The sequence below is a fragment of the Dromiciops gliroides genome, chromosome 4, assembly GCF_019393635.1.
Source record: "Dromiciops gliroides isolate mDroGli1 chromosome 4, mDroGli1.pri, whole genome shotgun sequence".
NCBI lineage: Eukaryota > Metazoa > Chordata > Mammalia > Microbiotheria > Microbiotheriidae > Dromiciops > Dromiciops gliroides.
This window is the reverse complement of record NC_057864.1, coordinates 494302657-494324718: the sequence shown is the minus strand read 5'-3', so window position 1 is coordinate 494324718 and position 22062 is coordinate 494302657. Positions and strand designations below refer to the sequence as shown.

The window sequence follows — 22062 nt, the reverse complement described above, 5'->3', positions numbered from 1 at the left end:
GAATGGCAGCTCCTGGCGGGCAGGGCCCTTGCCGGGTACACAGCAGGCGCTCAGTCCGTGCACGGACGCGGGGTCCCGCCCGGGGCTCTGGACCCGCCCCCGGCCCCTCTGCTCCCTCGGGAAGGGGGCCGGGCCTCAGTCTCCTCAACCGTCCAACGGTGAGCTAGGCTCCTGCCTCGGGCTCTTGGACACGCGACCGGTCCCTCTGCCTGCTCGGGCCTCAGTTTCCCCCTCTGTAGCTTGGACATCCCGAGGGGGTGTGGCTCACTGCGGGCCTGGCACACGTGGGGCACCCCCGGATCCCGGGCTTGCGTGGTGGGGCTGATCAAGGGCAGGCCTGCGGAGAGGCGGGCCGGGAGTGTGGGAGGGAACCTCGTCCCTCCCTCCGTCTCTCCTTAGATTGTCCCTCTGTCCACGGGCGGGCCTGGAAGGGCGCAGACTACAAGTCCCAGCAGCCCCCACGCAGCCCGCCCCGCCCCAAGCGCGCACAGCCCGCCGGGAGCGGCCTCCGCCGCAGGGCGCTGGGGGCAGGGCCGGGAGCGCGGACGGCCAATAGGCGTCGAGCTCGTCGGCGTTGCTAGGCGGCGCCGGGGCTTCCTCCTCCTTCCCGCCCCTCCCGGGCGGGGGCGCGCGCGCGCGCTCCGAGGGCGGCTCCGCCTCCGCGGGCTCGCGACTCTCAGGCCGCGTCCCAGGCCGAGCCCGGCTCCGGCTCCGGGTCCGAGTTCGGGGAGTCGCGGAGGTGGAGGCCGGAGTGCGGGCTATGGCGGAGCGGGAGCGCGGCGGCGGCGGGGGCGGTGGCGGCGGCGGGGGGCTGGAGGCCGGGGCGCTGCCGCCTGACGTGCGCGAGGGCCTGGCCGAGCTGGAGCTGGAGCTGTCGGAGGGTGAGCCTGGGGGGAGGGGAGGGGGGGGCGGGGCTGAGAGGGGCGGGGCCGGGAGGGGGCAGGGCCGCCCCGCCGAGCCGGGAGGCTTTCCCCTCCCCCATCCCCCCCAGCTGGGGGGGGCTTCCTTTGGGGCCGTTCTCGGGGTCTCCTCCGGGGCTTGAAACTTCGGGGCTGAGGGGGGTGCGCTGTGCCCTCACGTGGGCGTGCCCCAAAGTTGGGGGGAGGGAGTACACCTGTCTGTGAGGTGGGGGTCTCGCGGCCCGCGGCTGCCCCGCCCCTCCCGGGCTGTCCTGGGGCGGCCTCCTCCCCCCCTCACCCCACCCCGGGGCTCCGGCTCCCGTTTCCGGGCCTTTGTACAGGCTGCCCCCCCCTCCGGGGTCCCGGGCGTGGATGTGCGAGGTGCCCAGTGGGTGCTTTGGCCCCTGGCACACAGTCGGTGCTCTGCCCACAGTCGGTGCCCAGTGGGTGCTTTGGCCCCAGGCACACAGTCAGCGCTCTGCACACAGTTGGTGCCCAATGGGTGCTTTGGCCCCAGGCACACAGTGCCCTGCACACAGTCAGTGCTCTTCCCACAGTCAGCGCTCTGCACACAGTCAGTGCCCAATGGGTGCTTTGGCCCCAGGCACACAATCAGCGCTCTGCACACAGTTGGTGCTCAGTGGGTGCTTTGGCCCCCAGCACACAGTCAGTGCTCTGCACACAGTTGGTGCCCAATGGGTGCTTTGGCCCCAGGCACACAGTCAGCGCTCTGCACACAGTTGGTGCCCAATGGGTGCTTTGGCCCCAGGCACACAGTCAGCGCTCTGCACACAGTTGGTGCCCAGTGGGTGCTTTGGCCCCAGGCACACAGTCAGCGCTCTGCACACAGTTGGTGCTCAGTGGGTGCTTTGGCCCCCAGCACACAGTCAGCGCTCTGCACACAGTTGGTGCCCAATGGGTGCTTTGGCCCCAGGCACACAGTGCCCTGCACACAGTCAGTGCTCTTCCCACAGTCAGCGCTCTGCACACAGTCGGTGCCCAGTGGGTGATTTGGCCCCCAGCACACAGTCAGTGCTCTGCACACAGTTGGTGCCCAATGGGTGCTTTGGCCCCAGGCACACAGTGCCCTGCACACAGTCAGTGCTCTTCCCACAGTCAGCGCTCTGCACACAGTCAGTGCCCAATGGGTGCTTTGGCCCCAGGCACACAGTGCCCTGCACACAGTCAGTGCTCTTCCCACAGTCAGCGCTCTGCACACAGTCGGTGCCCAGTGGGTGATTTGGCCCCCAGCACACAGTCAGTGCTCTGCACACAGTTGGTGCCCAATGGGTGCTTTGGCCCCAGGCACACAGTGCCCTGCACACAGTCAGTGCTCTTCCCACAGTCAGCGCTCTGCACACAGTCAGTGCCCAATGGGTGCTTTGGCCCCAGGCACACAGTGCCTTGCACACAGTCAGTGCTCTTCCCACAGTCAGCGCTCTGCACACAGTTCGTGCCCAGTGGGTGATTTGGCCCCCAGCACACAGTCAGTGCTCTGCACACAGTTGGTGCCCAATGGGTGCTTTGGCCCCAGGCACACAGTGCCCTGCACACAGTCAGTGCTCTTCCCACAGTCAGTGCTCTGCATACAGTCCGTGCCCAGTGGGTGCAGGTGGTTTGATTGAATGGAGGATGCTTGAAGTGTGTCCAGGCTGCTCTTGGAGCAATGAGGTGAGTCTGGTGTTCAGCCTTTGCAGTGGCTCCCCTCTGCAACCCTTGAGGCTGAAGTCCCCAAAGGAGGCCGTTTGACTCCCTCCAGAGGGGTGTGCTGCCCTGGGACCCGGCCCCTGGCGGATCCTCGCAGGCTCCTCTTCTGGGAAGATGAATGCAGTTCACCCAACTCACCCAAGTGTTGGCACTCAGTGAAATGGCGCCTGGGGAGCTGCCCCCGGGGGACGCAAGCACAGCTTAGCCCTGCTGTGTGAGCCTGTGAAGCCCTGGACCTGCCCAGAGGTGCCCCTGCTGTGACCTTGGCAAGGCCAGGGTCTGTGGAGAAGGGCATTGTAAACTGTGAAGTGCCTGACAGATGTGGAGGGCACGGGCCACCCTCTTAGGTCACCAGTTCCCTGCCTCGCCCTCCCACTTGCAGCTGGAGAGACCTCATTGCATGTGAGAAGGCCTCTTGCTGTGCTCTTGGGTCTCCGCTTTCCTTCTCACAGGGTCCCTGTAAGGGTCAGGGCTCTGGGAGGCTCCGAGAGCCTCCTTAATACAGGACCAGCCTGGGGGGGCTGGCCAGCCCAGTCAGTAAGCTCCAGTGAAGTGTGTGCCAGGCATTGTGCCTTAGGCCTGGATCCACAACAAGTCTGAAACACTGGCTCTACCCTCAGAGCATTCAAGGGGGTCCATGGGGGAGACTGAGGCAGAGCTGAGGGGGGAGGCACAGAGATAGGGGTTGGTGTGCAGCCCTGGAGAGACTGTGCGTAGCCCACCCTGCACTGTGATAGAATAGGGGGATAAGGTGTCCCACAGAGGTGACGAGGACCTCAGAAAGCAAGACTTTAACAGCCACACTGGAGGGGCTCGGGGAGGAGTTGGGCCTTGGTCCCGGAGGTGCTGGGGAGTCTGTGTGACTCCCTGGATGATCCTCCTCAGCTCTGGGGGCCAGACCACTGAGGACTGCTCTCTGGCCACTGTGGCACGTGTGGTGGCATCTTAGGTTTGGGGACAGAAGGCACGAGCAGCTTTAGGAGGCCTGGGCCGGGTGGGGAGCGGGAAGGCTGGAGTCCATCCCTTGCCTTAGGCCTTTAACCGGTGTCACTCCCCCTGCCAGAGCCTCATTTAGCCATCTGTAAAATGGTCCAAGGGTCCTGCTGGTACTTTGGACCTGGGGGTTGTTGTTCAAGGACTGCGTTCGTGTGGGCCACTATTGGAGCCTAAAGCCTGAGGCTCCTGGGAGACAGCAGTGGCAGGGCTGGGGGCCACGCACAGTATGTTGGGATGAAGTGAGCCCCTCGCTCGGGGTTTGCTGAGGGGCCCTCCTGACTAGGGACGAGGTGAGGTTTGTCTGGGCATCTTGGGGCAGAATGAGACTGAGCTTGGCGTTCACGTGTGGGCATTCCTCTGGTCAGAAGCCTTTGGCATCAGAGAGCTCTTCCCAGGCACCAGGCCCTGGAGCCCCTTCTTGGCAGGGAATCTTCTTCTGACCTTGCCCTTCAGAACCTTCTCTACTCTGAGAGAACATTTCCTTAACACGAGGGTATTTGGCTTTCATGATGTGGTTTCTGTGGGTACCTCCCCCCTGCCCCCACCAGTGGAGATAGCAGGCCTTCTGGGACATAGGAGACAGTCTCAGAGCATGGCTGGAACTGAAGCATTGCAGCTCTTGGAGCTCCTAGCCTTTGGACAGCAGCCGGATGGTGGTCTGTTGTGGCTGCCCAACCTCCCAAGGATGTGCCGTGGCTCGTGTGTGCCCGTGCTTGGGGCCGCCTGTGGAAATGTCGGAGATCTGCCCAGTCTTAGCACTTCTCCCAAGCAGCAGACCCCAAAGAGTTCAGGGACAGCGCTATCAGCCAAGTAGCCTGAGGGTGGTGGGAAGTGGACTCTGCTCCTCTTGGCTTGACCGCGAACTGGGTGACCTTGGCCAAGTCACTCTATCCCCTCTGACTCCGGGTTTCCTTAGCTGGTAGACACTGGGGATTCTCTAAGGTCTCTGCCAGCCATAATCGACACCCCTCACAAGTCTCCGGGCCCGCTGGGGCTGGATCTGTGGCTGTGGGATCTTAGCTTGTAAGACACATAGCATGGAGAAACCTGCCGGTGAAGTGCCTTGTGAAGTGCCCAAATGTAGCTGCGTTGGAGGTTTTAAGAACAACACAGGCTTCTGTCTCTCAGTTTGGGGGGATTAGTATTTTGTATCCTCATTTCAGTGACAAGTCACCCACAAAATACCTTCATTTGTCGACTAAAGTCAAAGATTGTGTTTTGCCGGACTACTTTTTCTAGCCCACAGACTGGTCTGGTCTGTGACGAGCTATTGGATGTGGCACTCAGGTTGGACTTTGGGCCCCCTCCAATGCTCCCAGCCTCATGAGCCCCCGGGGGCTGCCATCCTGGTCCCTGGACGGGGGAGTCACCAGGGAGACCCTTGCACTAAAGTGCCGGCCGCTTTGTCCAGTGTGAGCTGGTCCCTTAGTATTCATCCTCATTCTTAGCCAAGCCCAGTCTCTTGCCTCCTTTACAGGCCATTTCATTGTTTATTTAAGGAGCTACTGTTTCCCCTGCTTTCCTGCCTTCCTCACTCATTTGTTTAGCTCCAGCCTGTGACCAAATGAAATAGTCCAGTTTTTCTTTTTGAGAAATCGAAGTTAAGGAATTTGTTGTGTCTGGGTGTGGTTTGTGATTCGTTCTGGTAAATTGAGTTGGTAGAAGGTGCTAAGCACATGTTATCAGGTTTATTTTGTGCCCCCCCCCCATTCTCCTTCGTAACAGTGGGAGACACCCCGAGGACGCCCCAGGCCAGAGCCCATTCTTTGCTCTTCACTCTCTGGCTAGTCAGTGGCTGTGGTTTTAAAGCACAAATACCCAGGATTCCAAAGGAACCGCCGGCCATTGGCGTCTGAGAGCACGGAGCCTAGGTTCAAGGCTTCCACTGAGATGGATCTCCCCCCCCCCCACCCCCCGTCCGCCCCCTTCTCTTTGACCCTGACACCCCATCTGTGCCTCTACTCTTTCCCGTTAGAAAATCCCCATAGACTCTGCCCATTTGGGCACCTGTACAGCCCGTGCATGGGCTGCCCTGCCATTAGGCCACGTGAGGGGCCAGCCCCCTTTCCCTGGCACACTTGCCTGTCTTCACTGTCATGGTAACCTCTTCCACCCTTCCGCATGTGCCCTGGCATCATTGGGCATCATTGGGCATCATTGCCTTGGAGTATGGGGCATTCCGTGATCCACCGCTGGAGAGCAGCCTCCATCCCTGGACGAATTTGGGGGGCACTAGTGGAGTAGTGGCCTGTTTGAGGCCTGTCCCGAGAAACGCCACACTGCCCAGTTCTCCTTCTGGCCCCGGCTTAGTCCTCCATATAAAGGCCAGGGCAGGAGCTGCGGGCGGGCACCACCCAGCGGTGTGCTGGCCTTTGGCCGATGGGTATTTCTCACGCGTAACAGGGGGTTTCTCAGGGGTGAGGGGGACCCTCAGTTGTGAGGAGGTCCAGGCCTGACCTAGATACCCATGAGCAAGAAGACTGGCAGGATCGTCCCATCAGTAGGGGAGACTTCTCCAGAAAGGATGGCCTTGCGGGCCCAGGGCACCGCCGGGCCCCAGTGACCATGGCACGCCTGTTCATGTGTCGCTCAGTCGTGTGGACAGAAGCTGGCTCTGGGTCACTTAGCCAAGGAAGGGTAGGTGCTGCACCTAAGGGAGGCACCGTGGCTGGGGGAGCACCTTTCAGGTTGCCTTTTGTGCCACTGAGTCAGATGCTTTTTGGTAAACAGCAGACAGACAGACAGACGGGGGAGGGCTTTTTCTGATCCCCTCTGTCACTGCAGGTGACTCGCAGGCTTGCCCGTGGCCCATGCCCTTCTCAGGTTTTTGTGATGCCTGTGCCCACAGGCTTGGAGCACTCTCCTGAAGGTTTAGTTGAGAAAAGAAGGCTGGATGAGACAGTGCTTGCTGGTGTTTTCTCTTATGTCCCCCCCCTCCCCCTTTAGTGGCGATAACATCTGGGGGTCAGAGGAGAATACTAAAATCTGCTGGACTCCCGAGCGGAGCCCTGGGTTCGAACCCGCTTATGATCCTGGCTGTTTCCATAAACACATTATGGGAAACCAAGGCTCCATTTCCTCATTTACAGAATGGGGCAAACGCCTGCTGTAGCACCCAGAGCCTTGTTCTGGGGACCCGATGTGTGGGAATGGCCGGCAGTGTCAGACAGGAAGCCTTGCCCTTAAGAAGGCTCACTGACTTAGTGTAGTCGGCCTCCGAATCCTGGAATCTGGGGACCAGCCCCAGGAATCTCTCCTGTTGCTCCCCATGAGGTGGCCTCCCTCCTGCCCTCCCTTAGATGGACAGGACCAGCGATCTTGCACATTCTCCTGCCTCAGGAGATCTTCCTTGTATGGACAGTTCTGGGGTGTCTGTGGGAAGCATCCCCTTGAATGGGTCCATACCATCTTCTGGGTCATTGTGTTAAACCTTGCCCAAGGACATTTTGATTGGGTGGGGCCATCGGCCGTGTTTGATGCCCTTGGCTGGGCTGGGCTGGCCTGACTCTGCTTCCAGAGGCCCAGGGAAGTGGGCCTCTGAGGTCACCAGGCTCCATCATTCCTAGTTGTTAAGGAGCTTGCGTGTTGCCGGGATGCTTGGCGACGAGGCATGAGACTTCATTGGCATGTGGAGAACTTCCTGGTGAAGAATCTCCCTCTGCCACTTCAGGCTGCCACCCTCTGAAGCCTAGATTTATTAAAGTGGCCTGGGACACTGAGAGGGGAATTGATTTGTCCAGGGTTCCATGGTCAGGATGTGTCAGGGGCAGGACCTGAACTCAGGGCTTTCTGGTTTCTAGATCTCTCAGATCACTATACCCCACTATCTTTTACCCAGAAAAGTAGCTATGACTCATATACATAGTCATTATAAAGCAATTTCCAGTGAAAGGGGAAGGCACTTACAGCACAGTGGATCAGGGTGGCTTCCTCTAGTCGGTTGATAAACATTTATTAAGCACTTGCTGTATACTAGGCACTTAAGCACTGGGGATACAGAGAAGGCAGAATAAAGTCCCCGTCCTCAAGTTGCTCACAATCTGGTTTTTTTGTGTGTGTGTGTTGGTTTTTTGTTTTGGTTTGGTTTGGTTTTGGTGAGGCAATTGGGGTTAAGTGACTTGCCCAGGGTCACACAGCTAGTAAGTGTTAAGTGTCTGAGGCCAGATTTGAACTCAGGTCCTCCTGAATCCAGGGCCAGTGCTCTATCCACTGTGCCACCTACCTGCCCCCTCACAATCTGTTAAGACAGAGATAAAGCCAGGTGGTGAACCTCTCTGGATTAGGCAGAGCCCGGCAGCAGCCAGGACTCAGAGCCAGGCCATTTGGTGGGACTGGCCAGAGCTTAGAATTAGAGCCATTGGCCCAAGTGGCGTGAGTTGCCCAGCTACCCCATCCCTACTCTGGCTCCTGGGGCTTTATTTTGATGAATTTGATGAATGGGGATTGACCTTGGCCTTGGGGTATCTCCTCTATCCTCTGGTCCTGTGGTGCAGGATGTCTGTTGAGTCTGTGGATGCACAGTAACCTGGGGGACAGAATTCCATGTCAGGCCTGGGAAAGGGCCCCGAGGGAGAGAGCATTGATACCCAGAGCTCTTTGGGGCATCGCTTCCAGTTGTGTGCCACCATCACTGGGCCTGATGTGTAGGTTAGGAGAGAATTTCAGGCCCTCTGGACCCCTCGGGCTTTTGCCTGAGAGGGGCATGTGGAGAAATAGGAGATTGCACCTTTGTCCCCCCTCCCCTTGTTGCTGGGTGGTCTCAGCATATAATTAACAAAAGGGGGGATACTGACAGTCTCAAGTGCCCAAGACCTTTCATGGAACTCACTCAACGCTTACAAGCCTTTGGAAGAGCGCATGTTCCTGAGGGTAGAGATCAGCTCGGATTGGTGGTGGTTTGTCCTTCGTTACTCGAAGAGGGCTATGACATCAGGGTGATGTTAGGACTTGCAGTGAGGGAAGGCTGTGCAAGGTCACCCACCTCACTCTTTCCTCCAGAGCCATCTGGGTCCAGATCAGGCCAATTGGAGATGGCCCTGGATGTTTAAGGCAGTTGGGGTTAAGTCACTTGCCCAGAGTCACACTGCTGGTAAGTGTCTAAGGTGAGATTTGAACCCAGATCTTCCCAATTTTAGGGCCAGTGTTTTATCCACTACACCACCTAGCTGCCCATGTAGTTAACAATGAGAAGAATGAATATCCATTTGTTTATTTTTTAAGATTTCGTTTATTTATTTATTTAGAATTTTTCCCCACCTTACATGTAAAAACAAAATGTAACATCAATTTTTAAAACTTTGTGTTCAAAATGCTCTTCCTCCCTCCCTCCCCTCCCCCTTAAGAACTCAAGCAATTCAGTATAAGTTATACATGTGCAGTCGTGCAAAACAGCAGACAAAACTTCAGAAAAAGGAGCTAACAACAAAATCTGCTTCCGTCTGTATTCAGGTCCTGTCAGTTCTTTCTCTGGAGACGGCCTGCATTTTTCCTAAGTACTTCTGCGTTGTCTTGGATCAGTGCATCGCTCCGCAGCCCCTCTCCTGTCTGTGCTGATGATTCTCGGCCTTGACCTCTCTCCTGACCCCAAAAGGAGAATCTCCCTGTGCTTACTGGATAGCTCCCATGAGATAGATGTTGTGTCGTCGCCCCAGGTGGGATTCACCATCTTCTGTGCCGGGCCTGCCCCTCTTCCTGAGTATGCTAGTTTGTTCTAGATCATCCCCATGCTTACGGCCTCTGTGTCTCCTCCTCCTTATCCCCTCACATCTACCTAGTCTGCCTGTATAACGATTTCTTGTCCACACCCCTGCTATCCTCTGACCCTGCCCTCTCCCCTCACGCCTGGACTGCGCCTGCCTCAGTCTCCCCCCTTCAGTCCAAAGGAATTGGCCTCAAATGCAGGTCTGACCATGCAAACTCTCTATTCAGGACCTCCCTGCCCCTCACCCTGCCGTGGCTCCCTATTACCTCCCGGAACATTTCCCCGAAGTCCCAACTAAAATGCCATCTTCTTCAGGAAGCCCTTCCTGCTCCCCCTCCATGCTTGCTCGTCCCTCTCTTGATTATTTCCAGTTTATCCCATCGGTAATTATTGGTCTGTTGTCTCCCTATTAGACTGGGAGCTCCCTGAGGGCAGGGGCTGGCTTTCACTTTTCTTTGTCTCCCTGATACCTAGCACAGTGCCTGGCACACAGTAGGTGCTTCATTGGCACTTTTTAACTTGACTAACTCTACCAGAACCTTTTTTTTTTTTTTTTTGGCAGGGCACTGAGGGTTAAGTGATTTGCCCAGAGTTATATAGTTAGTAAGTGTCAAGTGTCTGAGGCTGGATTTGAACTCGGGTCCTCCTAAATCCAGGGCCAGTGCTTTATCCACTGTGCCACCTAGCTGCCCCCACTCTACCTGAATCAAAGAGGGTTAAGAGGGGGCAGGGACAGTTTTGGTCATCGTAGGTGAGAGCCAGATCTGAGTTCTTTGGGAAAACTGGAAAAGGCTGGCCTCGTGCTTTCTGGCCTTCACATCCCTGCATCTCTCCCAGTCCTGTCATCTGGATGGCTTCAGATCAGGCCTGAAAAGTGGGGAAGCTTGGGTGGAAAGCCGGAGAAAAGTCCAAGTGGGCGTGTGGGAGGGAGATGCTTAAGCCCAGAGTGAGGTGTCTGCCTCAGACCCAGTTATCCACCTTTGGGGGGACTCGGGGAGGGGAGGGAGGCTGTCCTGAGAGGTATTTAGAGTCAGCTTATCCCCACAGTACACACGCAAAAACTGAGGCTTAGGTAAGTGGCTCCCATCTAGTGACAGAAGCGGGGCAAACTCCGGGTCTTCTCGGCTGGGAAGCAGGCCCTCCTGGCTCCCTCCTTCATTTGTTTAGACTAGGGAAGGCTTCTCAGCCTTTTGGATGTTCTCCCACTGCTCGGTCCTAGGAATTCCACGTTCCAACCGTCATCCAGTGTGGAACGTTCTGGATTCCTCCTGGTGACAGTCCATGGTCCTGCTGATGCTCCTGGGGTTGGTCTCCTTCACTCATAGCTGGAAAAAAGGCCGAGGCTCCGTTGGAGGGGAGGGAAAGTAAGTGATGGCTTCGCAGACCCCTGAGGCCCCTGCCCCAGGGTCACTTTGTGTCCATTTCACCCGGCACCGAATGGGGAGGTGGCTTCTGTCTGCTCCCAGGCACCCACTGCATGCTTTCAATAAGGAACCTGGCTTGCCTTCAGCAGACGTCTGTCCCTTTTGTGGTGGGTAGGAGGCCTGAGCTCCCCGTGAGGTCTGTGTCTAAGGCCTTTCCCCATCTGTAAAGTGGGGCTAAGGCCAGCACTTTGCCGCAGGTTGGTTGTATGGGTCGGGATAGAAATGTCAGCTCTGATTGTTCTTCTGTGCCTGAAACTTGGACTGAACCATAGGCTAGACGCCGGCCATCTCCAACTTGGCACAGTCTCCGTCCTGCTCTTTTAGGAGGGATTAGAACTTCCAGCCACCAGTCGACAGGTGACCAAGCCCCAGATGGCCCGGTCTGGACCAGGGAATGCGGACTTGTCTTGTCCAGAGGGGGGATGGAAGGCAAACCCGGAGATGGGGGGCGGGGTGCATGGCTGGGTGCATGGCTCGCTGTCTGCTCCTGCTCCTCTCCGCTGGCCCAGGTCAACTCAGACCTTTCCTGGAGCTTAGTGCCCCCCAGCTCCTGCCACAGCCGAGGCCACGGGGCATCTGATTCCCTTCTGTCCTTCATGGAGGGGAGCATGCTGCGACTCTCAGTGAGTCCCTAGTACCTGCAGAATAGAGTCCAGCCTCTTCCTGGATCCAGGGTCCTCTCTCTGCTTTTCCTTGGGAGGCGGCACTGGTCCAGCTGCACTTAGGTGAACTTTGTTTGCACTAAACGCCCTCCTCTTTGCTAAATCAGGGCCCAGTTTATTGTGCACGTTTCTCTTGGGGCACAGACCTGGGTGACACCTCCCCCCTTTGGACCTCTGGGAAGCCGTATGCCTAGCCTCCCTTTGCCAGACTGCGGGACCTCTTTGCCTGGCTTTTCCCACATGGCTTCAAGTGTTCTGAGAGGAAAATCCGAGTGTGTGTGTGTGTGTGTGTGTGTGTGTGTGTGTGTGTGTGTGTGTGTGTGTCCGTCCGTATCTGTGTCTCTCCCTCTGCATTATCTAGCACGGCCCACGGTAAATATAGGGATGATAATGTGTTCATAAGGTCAGTATCCAACATGGTAAGAAACACAAGACTTGTCCTGCTGTCCTGAGGGACCACTTGGGTCTTTCCTCAGGAAATTGAGGGTGTGTCTGTCCCTTCTTGACCTACAGTGGGGGGAGTAAACAACACCTCTCCCCCAGCACAAAGCTAAAGGACTGCTGGTAAGAGGAAAACAAGCAGGGGGCGGGGGAGCTACTAGGGAGGAAAGGAAGCGGGCCCTGCTGGCCGATTTCTTGTACCTGGCTCCCCATCCCTCCCTTATTGGGCGCAGGAGTTAAAGTTTTCAGATTACTTGTTGATTTACTGAGTCCTTCTCTTCATCTTCCCACCCCCACTGTAGGGTATCGAGGCTTAATAGTTTCTCTGAGCAGACAAAAGCATCATCACGCCCTTCGAGGGAGGGGCCCCCCCTCATCCCAGGGATGTGATCACTTAGAAATTTGGGGATCACTGAAGGTAGAAGGGAACTTAGAGGGGTCCTGGCCCTTTCTCTCATTTTCCTGGTGGGAAGCTGGCAAACAGAGAAGCGATGTCTCCCTGTTTGGGGCCAAGCAGGACCACAAGGGAACCCTCACTGAGGCTGGGGTTCCTTTGGGACTGTTGGGAACCTGCCGAGTGCTAGACACCGTGCAAAGGTGAAAGGGTGAAATGGTGCCTGCCCTCAAAGCGTTTGCCTTCTGTGGGGAGGGAGCATGGCCCAACTCAGTCTGAAGACTTGGAGCTGAGTGGGCACTGAGGGGAGTCCCAGGCTTACTGAAGGGGCCCGGCCGGGAGGCCTCCAGAACTTTGGTGACATCTGCTGTGGGGGGAGGGCAGGGGCACCAGCTGGCACACAAGGGCGGGGTCTCTGTGGCCAAGTTGGGGTCAAGTTGGTTTTTGGTAGTTAATAAGGGGAAAAGTCACTTTTATTTGACCTTGTCATCCCAGTTAGAACAAATGCCGAGTCCTTTCCAGGCCTGCCCTCCTTGGAAGTCCACAGCTTCCGCCTGGCATGCGTTCAGAGCCCTCCTGTGCTGCTCTCGACACCCTGGTCATCTTCCATCACATCTGAGATCTTTCGCGTTCACCCATAGTCCCGGTCCATCGTCAGCAGCCTCTGTTTCCAGCTGTTTGCTGCCACAGAACGGGCTGCCATTGGTATGGTCGGGTGTGGTGGAGCCCTTCTTTCTGTCAGCACCTTCTTTCGTTGGTCCCTTCTTCTAGCCCATTTGCAGACTTCAGACTTGATGATGGGGCTGTGGACGGAAGGACTTGGCTGCTCCCGTGGCTACTTTCTTGGGGGCAGCGAGCATTGTGTCACTCTAGGCTCTCAGGACAGCTCAGGCTGGGGTCCTTCCCAAAGGACTGAGTCTGATTCACGCCCCCGGGCTGAGCTCTTCCTGGGCGGTCTGGCCGGAGCTTGGATCAGAGGGAAGATTAGATGCCGTTGGACTCGGCCCCGGTCCTCTGCAGGCTTCAGACTGGGCTGGAAGCCGTAAGGGAGCCCCTGCTTTGCTCCTGGGGTTGGAGCCACACTACCACTGCTGGTCCCGAGCTGGCCCCTCTCTCCCTACATTGCCTTTAGGCCCTCCTCATCCCAGAATGCAGGCCCCTGGCACAGGTGCCCTCCCCAGTCCACCCCCAGAAGTGGGTTGTGGACACCAAAGCTGCCAGTCAGCGCCTAGCCCTGCACCCTACACACAGTGCCCTGGCACGGGTCTGGGACCTCCTCTTGCCTGGTGCTTAGCCTCTCCCTCAGCCTACCTGGGCTGAGCAGATGACTCACTGGGACTTTTTCTGGGTTTCCCCGCCCAGAGTCAGTGTGATGCAGGGTCCAGGTCTGTTTGTGGGGAGCACAGAGGGCAGCTCCTAGCCATAGTTACTGCGGCACCTCCACTGCCTTGGCTCCCAAGTGCTCTTTGCTCTAAAAAGACTTCTCCCTCTCACCTCCTCCTTCCCTGCTTTGAGAAAATCAGAATCGTTCTGCATTTCTTTACATATAAGATGGATTTTCTCCCTGAAAAGCTCTGCCAGCGTTCAGGCAGGCCTGCCATCTGGGCAGCCTTCTCAAGTTGGCAGTGCCCACAGCAGCCTGGGGACTTTGCCAAGCCTGAGTCCTCCTGCTTCGCCTGACTTTTGTGGCAAGATGCAAGGCTGCTGGGCCACCTGGCCAGACTTGTCCAACTTGAAGCAAAGCCCGCTTCCTTGCCCAGTGGCCCAGGAGCCTGGGAGACACGGTTCTTTCTAACCTGGCTGGAAAGGCCTGGGACTCCCTCCTTGCCGGCTGTGCTGGAGAGGGTGTTGAGGGAGGGCCAGAAAGCTCCGTGCACCCCCCCCACCCCAGTCCAGGGCTTGGGGGAAGGGCATTGTCTTGTTCTGGTTTCAAGGACAGCTGCCATGGGCACTGAGGTCAGAGGGTCCTAGAGGAACAAGCTCTTCCTGAGAGGGGCTTCTCGGGGACAGAGAGCTAGCTGCTTTTTTTGTCTTCACAGAAGGGTTTTATAGTTATTGTTAAAGAGACATAAGGTTAGCAGTGCTCTGCAGCACAGACAGCAGGAACAGCACCTCGCCCACGTGACCCTAGAACATTATTTATCTGAGAGGTGAAACTTACTCCCAATTTCTTGACTCTTATAGTGCCAATTAAACTGTTAATCTCCCAGTTCTGGACAGTGGAGAGAAGAGTTTTATTTGGTTTGCACAAAACACTGGTCAGCTGCATGGACACGCATGGAATTCATCAACAGACATTTAAAAATCCTTGTACAGAATGGGAATCTTAGCCTGTCGTCATCCGGGAGTTCTGGGCCGTTCTACTGTCTTAGAACCCTTTTGGCAACCCCGTGAAGCATATGAGCCCTTCTAGGAGGAATGATTGAAAATGCATAGAGTAAAATAAATAGGATTACAAAGAGAACCACTCACAGGAAGTCACAGGAGATAAATACTAGACAGTGCTCATGGACCTGGGGTGTTGATACGTGTGTGTGTCTGTGCGTACCGCCCACATATCTGCAGTAGCCCGATGACACAGAAAGAGCTGCTTCTGACCAGTTGGCAGTACCAACAATTCCCATGCTGGCACAGGGGGCAGCTCAGTTGAGATTTTATGCTTTTAACACTTGTTTTTAGTCTGAGTATGCATTCACTCAAAGTTAAGAAGAATTTGTGACCCTCTTGGGGGAGTTTTTGTAAATATGTGGGGATGTGAAGTCACCAAACACCTTCAATTCAGTGCCAGCTGTGCCAGGGGCTGGAGATAGGAGATGAAAGCATCTTCTCTCCCTTGGATCTTTTGGGCGTTGTACAAAACTTGTACAAACCCAGCCCGGCACAAATCTGAGATCACACGAAACGCATTGCTCCAGTAGCCGTGTTCTGGAAAATGAAAGAAAAACAAGAACGAGCTTCAGCCTGTCCTGTGTCCAGCTGCTTTGCGTGGGGGTGGGTGGCAGGTGTTGTCACGCGTCCATGGCGTGCAGGCGGGTCATCGTGTTTGTTGATTGGCCTCACTGAGGCCTTCCAGTCTTGCTGCTTCTTTGTACGTCGTCCCATTGGGAGCTGGCCTCAGATCTTGTTTAGCGACGATGAGGCCCTCGGTTTGGAGTGATCAGCCTGTCCACGCCGTGCACTTGTTTCTTTTGTCCGTTTCCTCAGGATGGCACATCGGCCATTGCTGGGCCTGTGCAAGCTTGCGGGGCTCATCCAGTGGCTTTGGGCCCGCTAGGTGCTCACGGGAGGTCTCACTCGAGGTTCTTTGGAAGTGGGCTTGCCCTGAGTTCCTGATGAGAGGGCTCTTGTTGGCTCTTAGAGTGCTCCCTGCCCAGGGTGCTGGGCCCCTTCTCTCAGAGCCTCCATTTTTCCATTTCCAGGTGAATTGGGTCTTCATGTCACTACCTGCAGCTGCTAACACACCGCACAGTCCTGAGAGCCCATTGTCCAAAAGCATACAAGGGCTGCTAGCTAGCTCTGTGGATCGTTTCCTTTCCAAGGAAAAGCTGTTGATTTTTTAAAATAGGGAATTTCCACCTTACTAAGGAGGAGAAAGAGAGGCAGGCCCTTGGAAGGGCTGGAGCGGTGCTGAGCATGTAGTGGGTGTCCTGACTGCCAGAGAGGTAGTACAGTCCAGTGGTCAGTGTCCAGTCCCTCAGACTCGCCGAGCCTCTCTGTTCTTAGCACGTTTTTAAAACACACAAGTTAAGAACTGGCTAGAGCTTCAAACTTTGAGGGCTTGTTTCTCACGAAGAAAACCAGCTGATTGCCAGAAGGTGCCACACAGAAGTGCGTGTGACGTCTCAGCATGAGACCGTCCTGTTAGAGCTTGGGGGCCCTTAAAGACCCTCTAGTTCCACACCCTTATGTCTCTGTGTGGAAATAAGCCAGATGAAGTCAGACCTGCTCAGGGCCCCTTGGAGAGTGACCAGCAAGTGCATGGGGTTCCCCAATCCGGGCCCTGCTCTCCCTCTGGGGGGCGGGTCACAACCCAGCTGCTCCTTTCATCTCTTCTTCTTTTTTTTTTTGGTCATGCAATTGGGGTTAAGTGACTTGTCCAAGATCACACAGCTAGTAAGTGTCAAGTGTCTGAGGCCGTGTTCCTTTCATCTCATGCTACTGGTGTTCACGTTGTCTGGGAGAGACACCCCCAAGCCTCTTGAGAGCCCTCTTGGGAGGTTTGTCAGGCTGGCTGGCTGGCTGTCTGTTATCTGTCCATCTGGCTTCATGATGCCCCTTCCTTCCCGGTCCCACGTTTTCCTCACACTTGCCAGTCTTTGCAGGGAACACGCTCTGATCTGTTGGCAAGCAGGACCTGGCCCCCCGCTGCCTTCTGGCTCCTCTGGCACATTGAATTGACAGGGTGGGGGTTCCCAGCCCTAGGGACTGCACAGCATCCTGGGAGATGTTCTTGCTGCCAGACTGGGCTTTGTGCAGGGGAGAAACCTGGGAGCCTTGGGAGCCCACCAGGCTTTCTTCCATCCAGCTCTGGTCCTGGCTCCCCGGGGACAGAAGCAGGGGCTGCTATGGCACGGCCACAGGCAGGAGGAGAGCTGCCAGCTAAAGCGCAGGACTCTCTCATGCTCTGAAAAGTGACTGCAGCCACTCCCCCAGAGCTTCTGTTTGCGGGGGTCATAGGAGGTGTGTTAGTGTTATTATGGGGGTAGTTTGGTCCTCGTGCGGGCCCCTGGGAGTCCCCGGACCACACTTGGACAGCCCCTGCCTGGGGCTTCTCTAGTTCTGTCCTGAGCCCTTCAGCGCCAGCTCAGACTGGCGCTCCCGGGGCCCCTCTGCTTTTGTGCTCCTACTCGCCCTTGGGCCCGTGGCTTCTGGCTCTGCTCACTCGGATTCAGAGAAGGATGGCTGAAGCAAGAGGTTGTGGGGAGGGGGCTCGTGAAGGGTGGGGTCCATCAGTCCTGCCCTGGACTGAGCTGAGCTAGTCACCCTGGAGGTTCTGCCGGGCAGGGGCCTTTAAAGGCCCCTTCAAGCACTCTGTAGGGGGAAGGAAGTGCTTCACTCTACTTCCTGTACTCCCAGGCCACTCCCAGCCTTCCTATGGGCTGGAAATCTTGGCAGGTGTCCTTTGCTCGCTTCAGGAAAGAGAGACTTGGAAGGCCCAGGACCTTCCAGCCCTGCAAACATTCTCCCTCCTCCTGCCTGTAGTGGTCAGATCTGAACCAAAGCCTTGTGTGACTTAGCACCTGTTCAGAACCAAGACCCGAGGCCATAACTGGGCTTACTTGTCAACAAAACTTCCACAATTTAGGAGGAAAAAGGTTAATGATGAAGGGTTATAGTGCAGGAAATGGGTTTCCTTTGAAACGGAGCCCTTAGACTTCCTACCAGAGACCATATGGTGGAGGGGTTGGATGGGGCTGGCCCTGGCCCCCAGGGACTGAATTCTGGGAAATCACCATGCGTTGTTAGGGTGAGGTGGAGGATGCCCACCCCGCGCCAGCTGCCTTGCCTCACCCTTTGTTCTCCAGATCCTTGGTGTTGGCACGTGCTAAACCAGTGCAGCCTAAGAGCCCTGGGCCTGGCATAGTCCGTGCTTATACTTATTGGACTTCCCATCTGTCCTCCTGCTGAACTTTCTTTGATGTGGGGCCTCCTCTGACTAGAGCCGGGGTCCTCTGGCTTTTTCTCTCCGTATCCCCAGCTGTGTAGTCCAGTATTTAGCACATAGTCAGTGCTTCATAAGTGCGCTTTTATGTATTCAGTCAAGTACAGTCTCCAACATAGACTGGCTCTGGGGTTGGAGGCAAGGTGAATTTTCAGATGCCCCAGACAGTGTTCTGACTACAAATTGCAGATGAGCTGCTGTCTGCTTTGGTGCCTCCTTGTTCTCAGCTCTGGAAGCCCCCCAAGTGTCTCCCAAGGCCTCAGTTCAGAGACCGATTGCCAGCCTAGCCTTCGGCTGCTCTCATCACCACTCACCACCTTCCTGTGGCCCAGTTGGCAGCCGTTCTGTCTCCCTGCTGCTATGATCCGTTCTGTGAAGTGGCAGCGTAATTTCAGTGAAAGGCTGAGGAGCCGAGTTTCCCTTCATGCTCCTTTCTGGTGGCCGATAGAGCAGAGGACAAGGTGCTAAGCAGATGAGAAGAGGCTGACGTTTCGTGGAGCGTCTCGGGGTCCACTTTGATCCAAACTGGCCAAAGTGAGTGTGGTTCTTCTGCTTCGAGCCTTTCTGTAGGAGGGCCCCGGTTCTTGTCCTCAGCATTTGCCTTCCCAGCGACCCAGGCGCTTGTGGACGCGTGGCAGAGTCTGCCTGTACTGACTTTAGGGGAGGGAGATTCCTCACACAACTGAACACAACACCTGCTCTCTGACAGGGGCTGACGCTGGATCTCACTGCCACTTGCCCCTGCCTTCCCGTGGTCTGCCAGCCCTTCGGTCCTGTGACCGCTGGGAAAGCATCCTCTCAGACAGCTTCAGATGTGGGCAGTGTTTCAGGTAAAGCTAGGAGAAGGAAGAGAGTCCTAGGATGGGGGGGGCGTCGGGCCCAGCTAACCCAGGGGTTAACCTTCATGAGTCCTGGGCCCCTTGGCAGGCAGTCTGGTGAGCCTGCCGACTCCTGTTCAGAAGCAGATTTTTAAATGCCTAAAACAAAATACAGAGGAGTCCAGGGGGAATCAATGATGTTGAAACGTAGCGACCCAAATACTAAGAAATCAAGCAAGTTCACAGACCCCTGACCTAATCCAGCCTCCCTTAACAGAAGGCCAGAATCACCTCTAGCACAAGCTGGGGCCAGAGCCAGCCCCCTTGACAGCAGATGGCCAGTGACTCAGCTATGGCACCCCCGGATTTGGGGACCAAAGTTGAACAGTCCTGGCAGAGGAAGAGGGGACTGTGGCAGAGCCTTCTCAGCACCCTATGCCTCTAGAACGCCACAGCCAATGGTGCTCCCAGGTGCCTTTTTCCCAGAGGGCCTGACCATGGGGGTGCTGGGGGCGAGGGCTGGCACCAAGAGGCTTTCTTTTGTGAGGAGGTCCCCACGTTACTCAAGGGGAGAGGGCAGCAGCAGCTTGGGACCCTGGTGCTTCAAGGAAGCGAGGGCCCTGCTGCAAGTCACAGCCTCAGTGGGATGGGCCCTGAGGTCCGGAGGAGCCCCTCTCCCTCTTTGTTCCCCCTTTCTCTTCAGGGCATTCCTTTCTTGATAGAAGAGGAAAGGGAGCAAGTAGGTCACCGTGCTCAGGCCCACTTTGGATGCCCCCTAACAGTGGTTAAGTTCCCACATTGGTGGGGTTGCTGGAGAAACAGTGAACTTTTGAGAGGTACATCTCTTAATCCTTTTAAAATGTCTTTTAAAATCATGAATGTCAGGGCAGCTAGGTGGTGAAATGGATAGAGTACCAGCCCTGGATTCAGGAAGACCTGAGTTCAAATCTGGCCTCAGACACTTAACACTAGCTGTGTGACCCTGGGCAAGACACTTAACTCCAATTGCCTCACCAAAAAAAAAAATTTATGAATGACAGGGCAGCTAGGTGGCACAGTAGATAAAGCACTGGCCCTGGATTCAGGAGGACCTGAGTTCAAATCCAGCCTCAGATGCTGTGTGACACTGGGCAAGTCAGTTAACCCCCATTGCCCCACCAAAAAACAACTTACGAATGTCATCACCCACAAGTAGATTGTGATATGTAAAGAACAAAAAGGTTCATTTGATGATAATGGCCTACGCTCCTGTAATGCTGTGGAGTTTGTGAGACATTTGCTACAGAGGATAATGTAGATATGGTTTGTCATTTGGCAAAGCATTTATTAAGTGCTTACTGTGTGCCTGGCTAGGGACACAAAGAGAGGCCAGAGTGGGCCCTGCCCTCCAGCAGTGTACGTTCTGGGGGGAGACAGTGTAGAAATGATTGGGTTCATGCGACATCTGTGTGCAGAGGAGACGAAAGGCCTTAGCAGTTGTGCCTTCTGGGATAGAAGATGGTCCCTGATCTGAGCCTTGGGGGAAATGCCCATTAGATAATGGGTCCCAGGAGTACCCACTAATGGCTACTCATGCCTCTTTCTGAAATGTGGTCTTCCCATTTTGTTTTATTTTCCTCTTGCTGTCTCTCTTCGAAGTCTGTCCTTGTAAACAGAACCAAGCAAAGCAAATGCATAAATTGGCTGTGTCTGCTCATGGGCCTGGGTTCAAATCCTCCCTTGGTGACCTTGGGCAAATGAATTGACCTTCCTAGGCCTCAGTTGCTTGACTGGGGAAGGGGGCCTGACTTCTTCCAGTCCGTAGGGACCTCCCCAGTGCCACGTTTGGAGGGCATGTTTTCACATGGTTGTTGGTAGTTAGTAGCATTTCTTCGTTTAAATAATATCTTTTTTTCCTTTTTTTGTGGTCGTATTTTATTATATTTTCCAATTGCATGTAAAGGCTGTTTTCAATGTCATTTTTATAAGATTTTCAGTTCCAGATTTTTCTGCCTCCCTTTCCTCCCCCTCCCCAAGATGGCAAGCAATCAGATAAATGTTTATATATATATGCAATCATGTTATTTCCATATTAGTCGTGTTATAAAAGGAGAATTGGAACAAAAAGAACAAGCCACCGAAAGGAAAAATAACAACAAATAAAATGGCCATAGTACATTTGGATTGGCATTCAGACTCCATAGTTCTTTCCCTGGATGTGGAGGGCATTTTCCACCCTAAGAAGGAGGTTGGGTGTGCAGTTAAAGCCACTTCTCCTCCTTGAGGAGAGGGATGAGGCAGAATTTCAAAATGTGCCTTGAGTGAAATTTAAAGTTGATGTTATGAAGGGCTCCCTTTGGACCCTGGGTGAGGATGGCACCTATAAATCCACTTTTTGGAGTTGTTAATTTTGCTGAATAGCTTGTCTCCTTTTTTATTCTTTGTTCTAAGAGATGACTCCTGAGGAGGGACTGTAATACTTGGGGTCAAGTCTGACATCCATAAGATACACTTTAAATCCATAAAGTATATTTTAGTCCGTAAAGTCTGTAAACATATTTTTAAAAAGAACTCCCTTTTGAAATGGAATTGTGGTCATGGGAAGGGAATACTCTGGGTCAGAAGAGAGTGGGGATCAGGCACAAAGGTCAGGCCCACCCTGAACATCAAAGTAACTGAGACCCTGAAGTGGGTCGTCCCCTCTGTAACCTCTGGTCTTGGTTCAGCCAAATGGGACCTTTGGCCCTGACCTAAATGTTCAGAATTCTAATTGATCAGCAGAACAACTTAACAGCCTCCTTATACAAGATTTTGGTAGTTGCCAGAAGGCGGGCGAGAATTTTTAGACAGATTGTTTATTTTATGTCTTTACTTTGTGTAGGAGTTTTGGATTTATTCCTGGAATTTTGCTAAGTTCATTGATATATTTGGTTCATTTTGACTTATTAGTTTGGCTGGAAGGTGGAATTAAGGTTGCCGGGAGAAATATCAACCATCTTAGCTATGCAGTTGATAACCACTCTGATGTAGAAAGTGAAGAGAAATTAAAAAGCCGCTTGATGAAGGTGAAAAAGGAGAGTAAAAGCTGGCATGAAGCTTTGTGGTAACTACAAATAGAGGGAGAAGAAATGGAGCAGTGTTGACTGCAGTCATGAAATTAAAAAATGCCTACTCCCGGGCAGCTAGGTGGCGTAGCGGATAGAGCACCAGCCCTGGATTCAGGAGGACCTGAGTTCAAATCCAGCCTCAGACACTTACTAGCTGTGTGACTCTGGGCAAGTCACTTAACCCCAATTGCCTCACCCCCCCCAAAAAAAAATGCTTCCTCCCTCCTTGAAAGGCTTCTTTTTCATTGAAGTCCCATTTTTTCCTCTGAAAG

The 22062-nt window shown here is 54.9% G+C and overlaps 1 protein-coding gene across 4 annotated transcripts in view; it reads left to right on the top strand.

Annotated features, from left to right (window-relative positions):
- The first annotated feature begins 649 nt into the window (after nt 1–649).
- The window catches only part of DIP2A (disco interacting protein 2 homolog A), a 113676-nt gene continuing 92263 nt past the window's right edge, over nt 650–22062 (top strand). For all 4 annotated transcript variants that reach the window (XM_044001645.1, XM_044001643.1, XM_044001644.1 and 1 more), the window contains exon 1: nt 650–881. In XM_044001645.1, coding sequence (XP_043857580.1) covers nt 761–881 — 121 coding nt within the window. In that variant the 5' untranslated portion in view covers nt 650–760. The remainder of the gene's footprint in view (nt 882–22062) is intronic.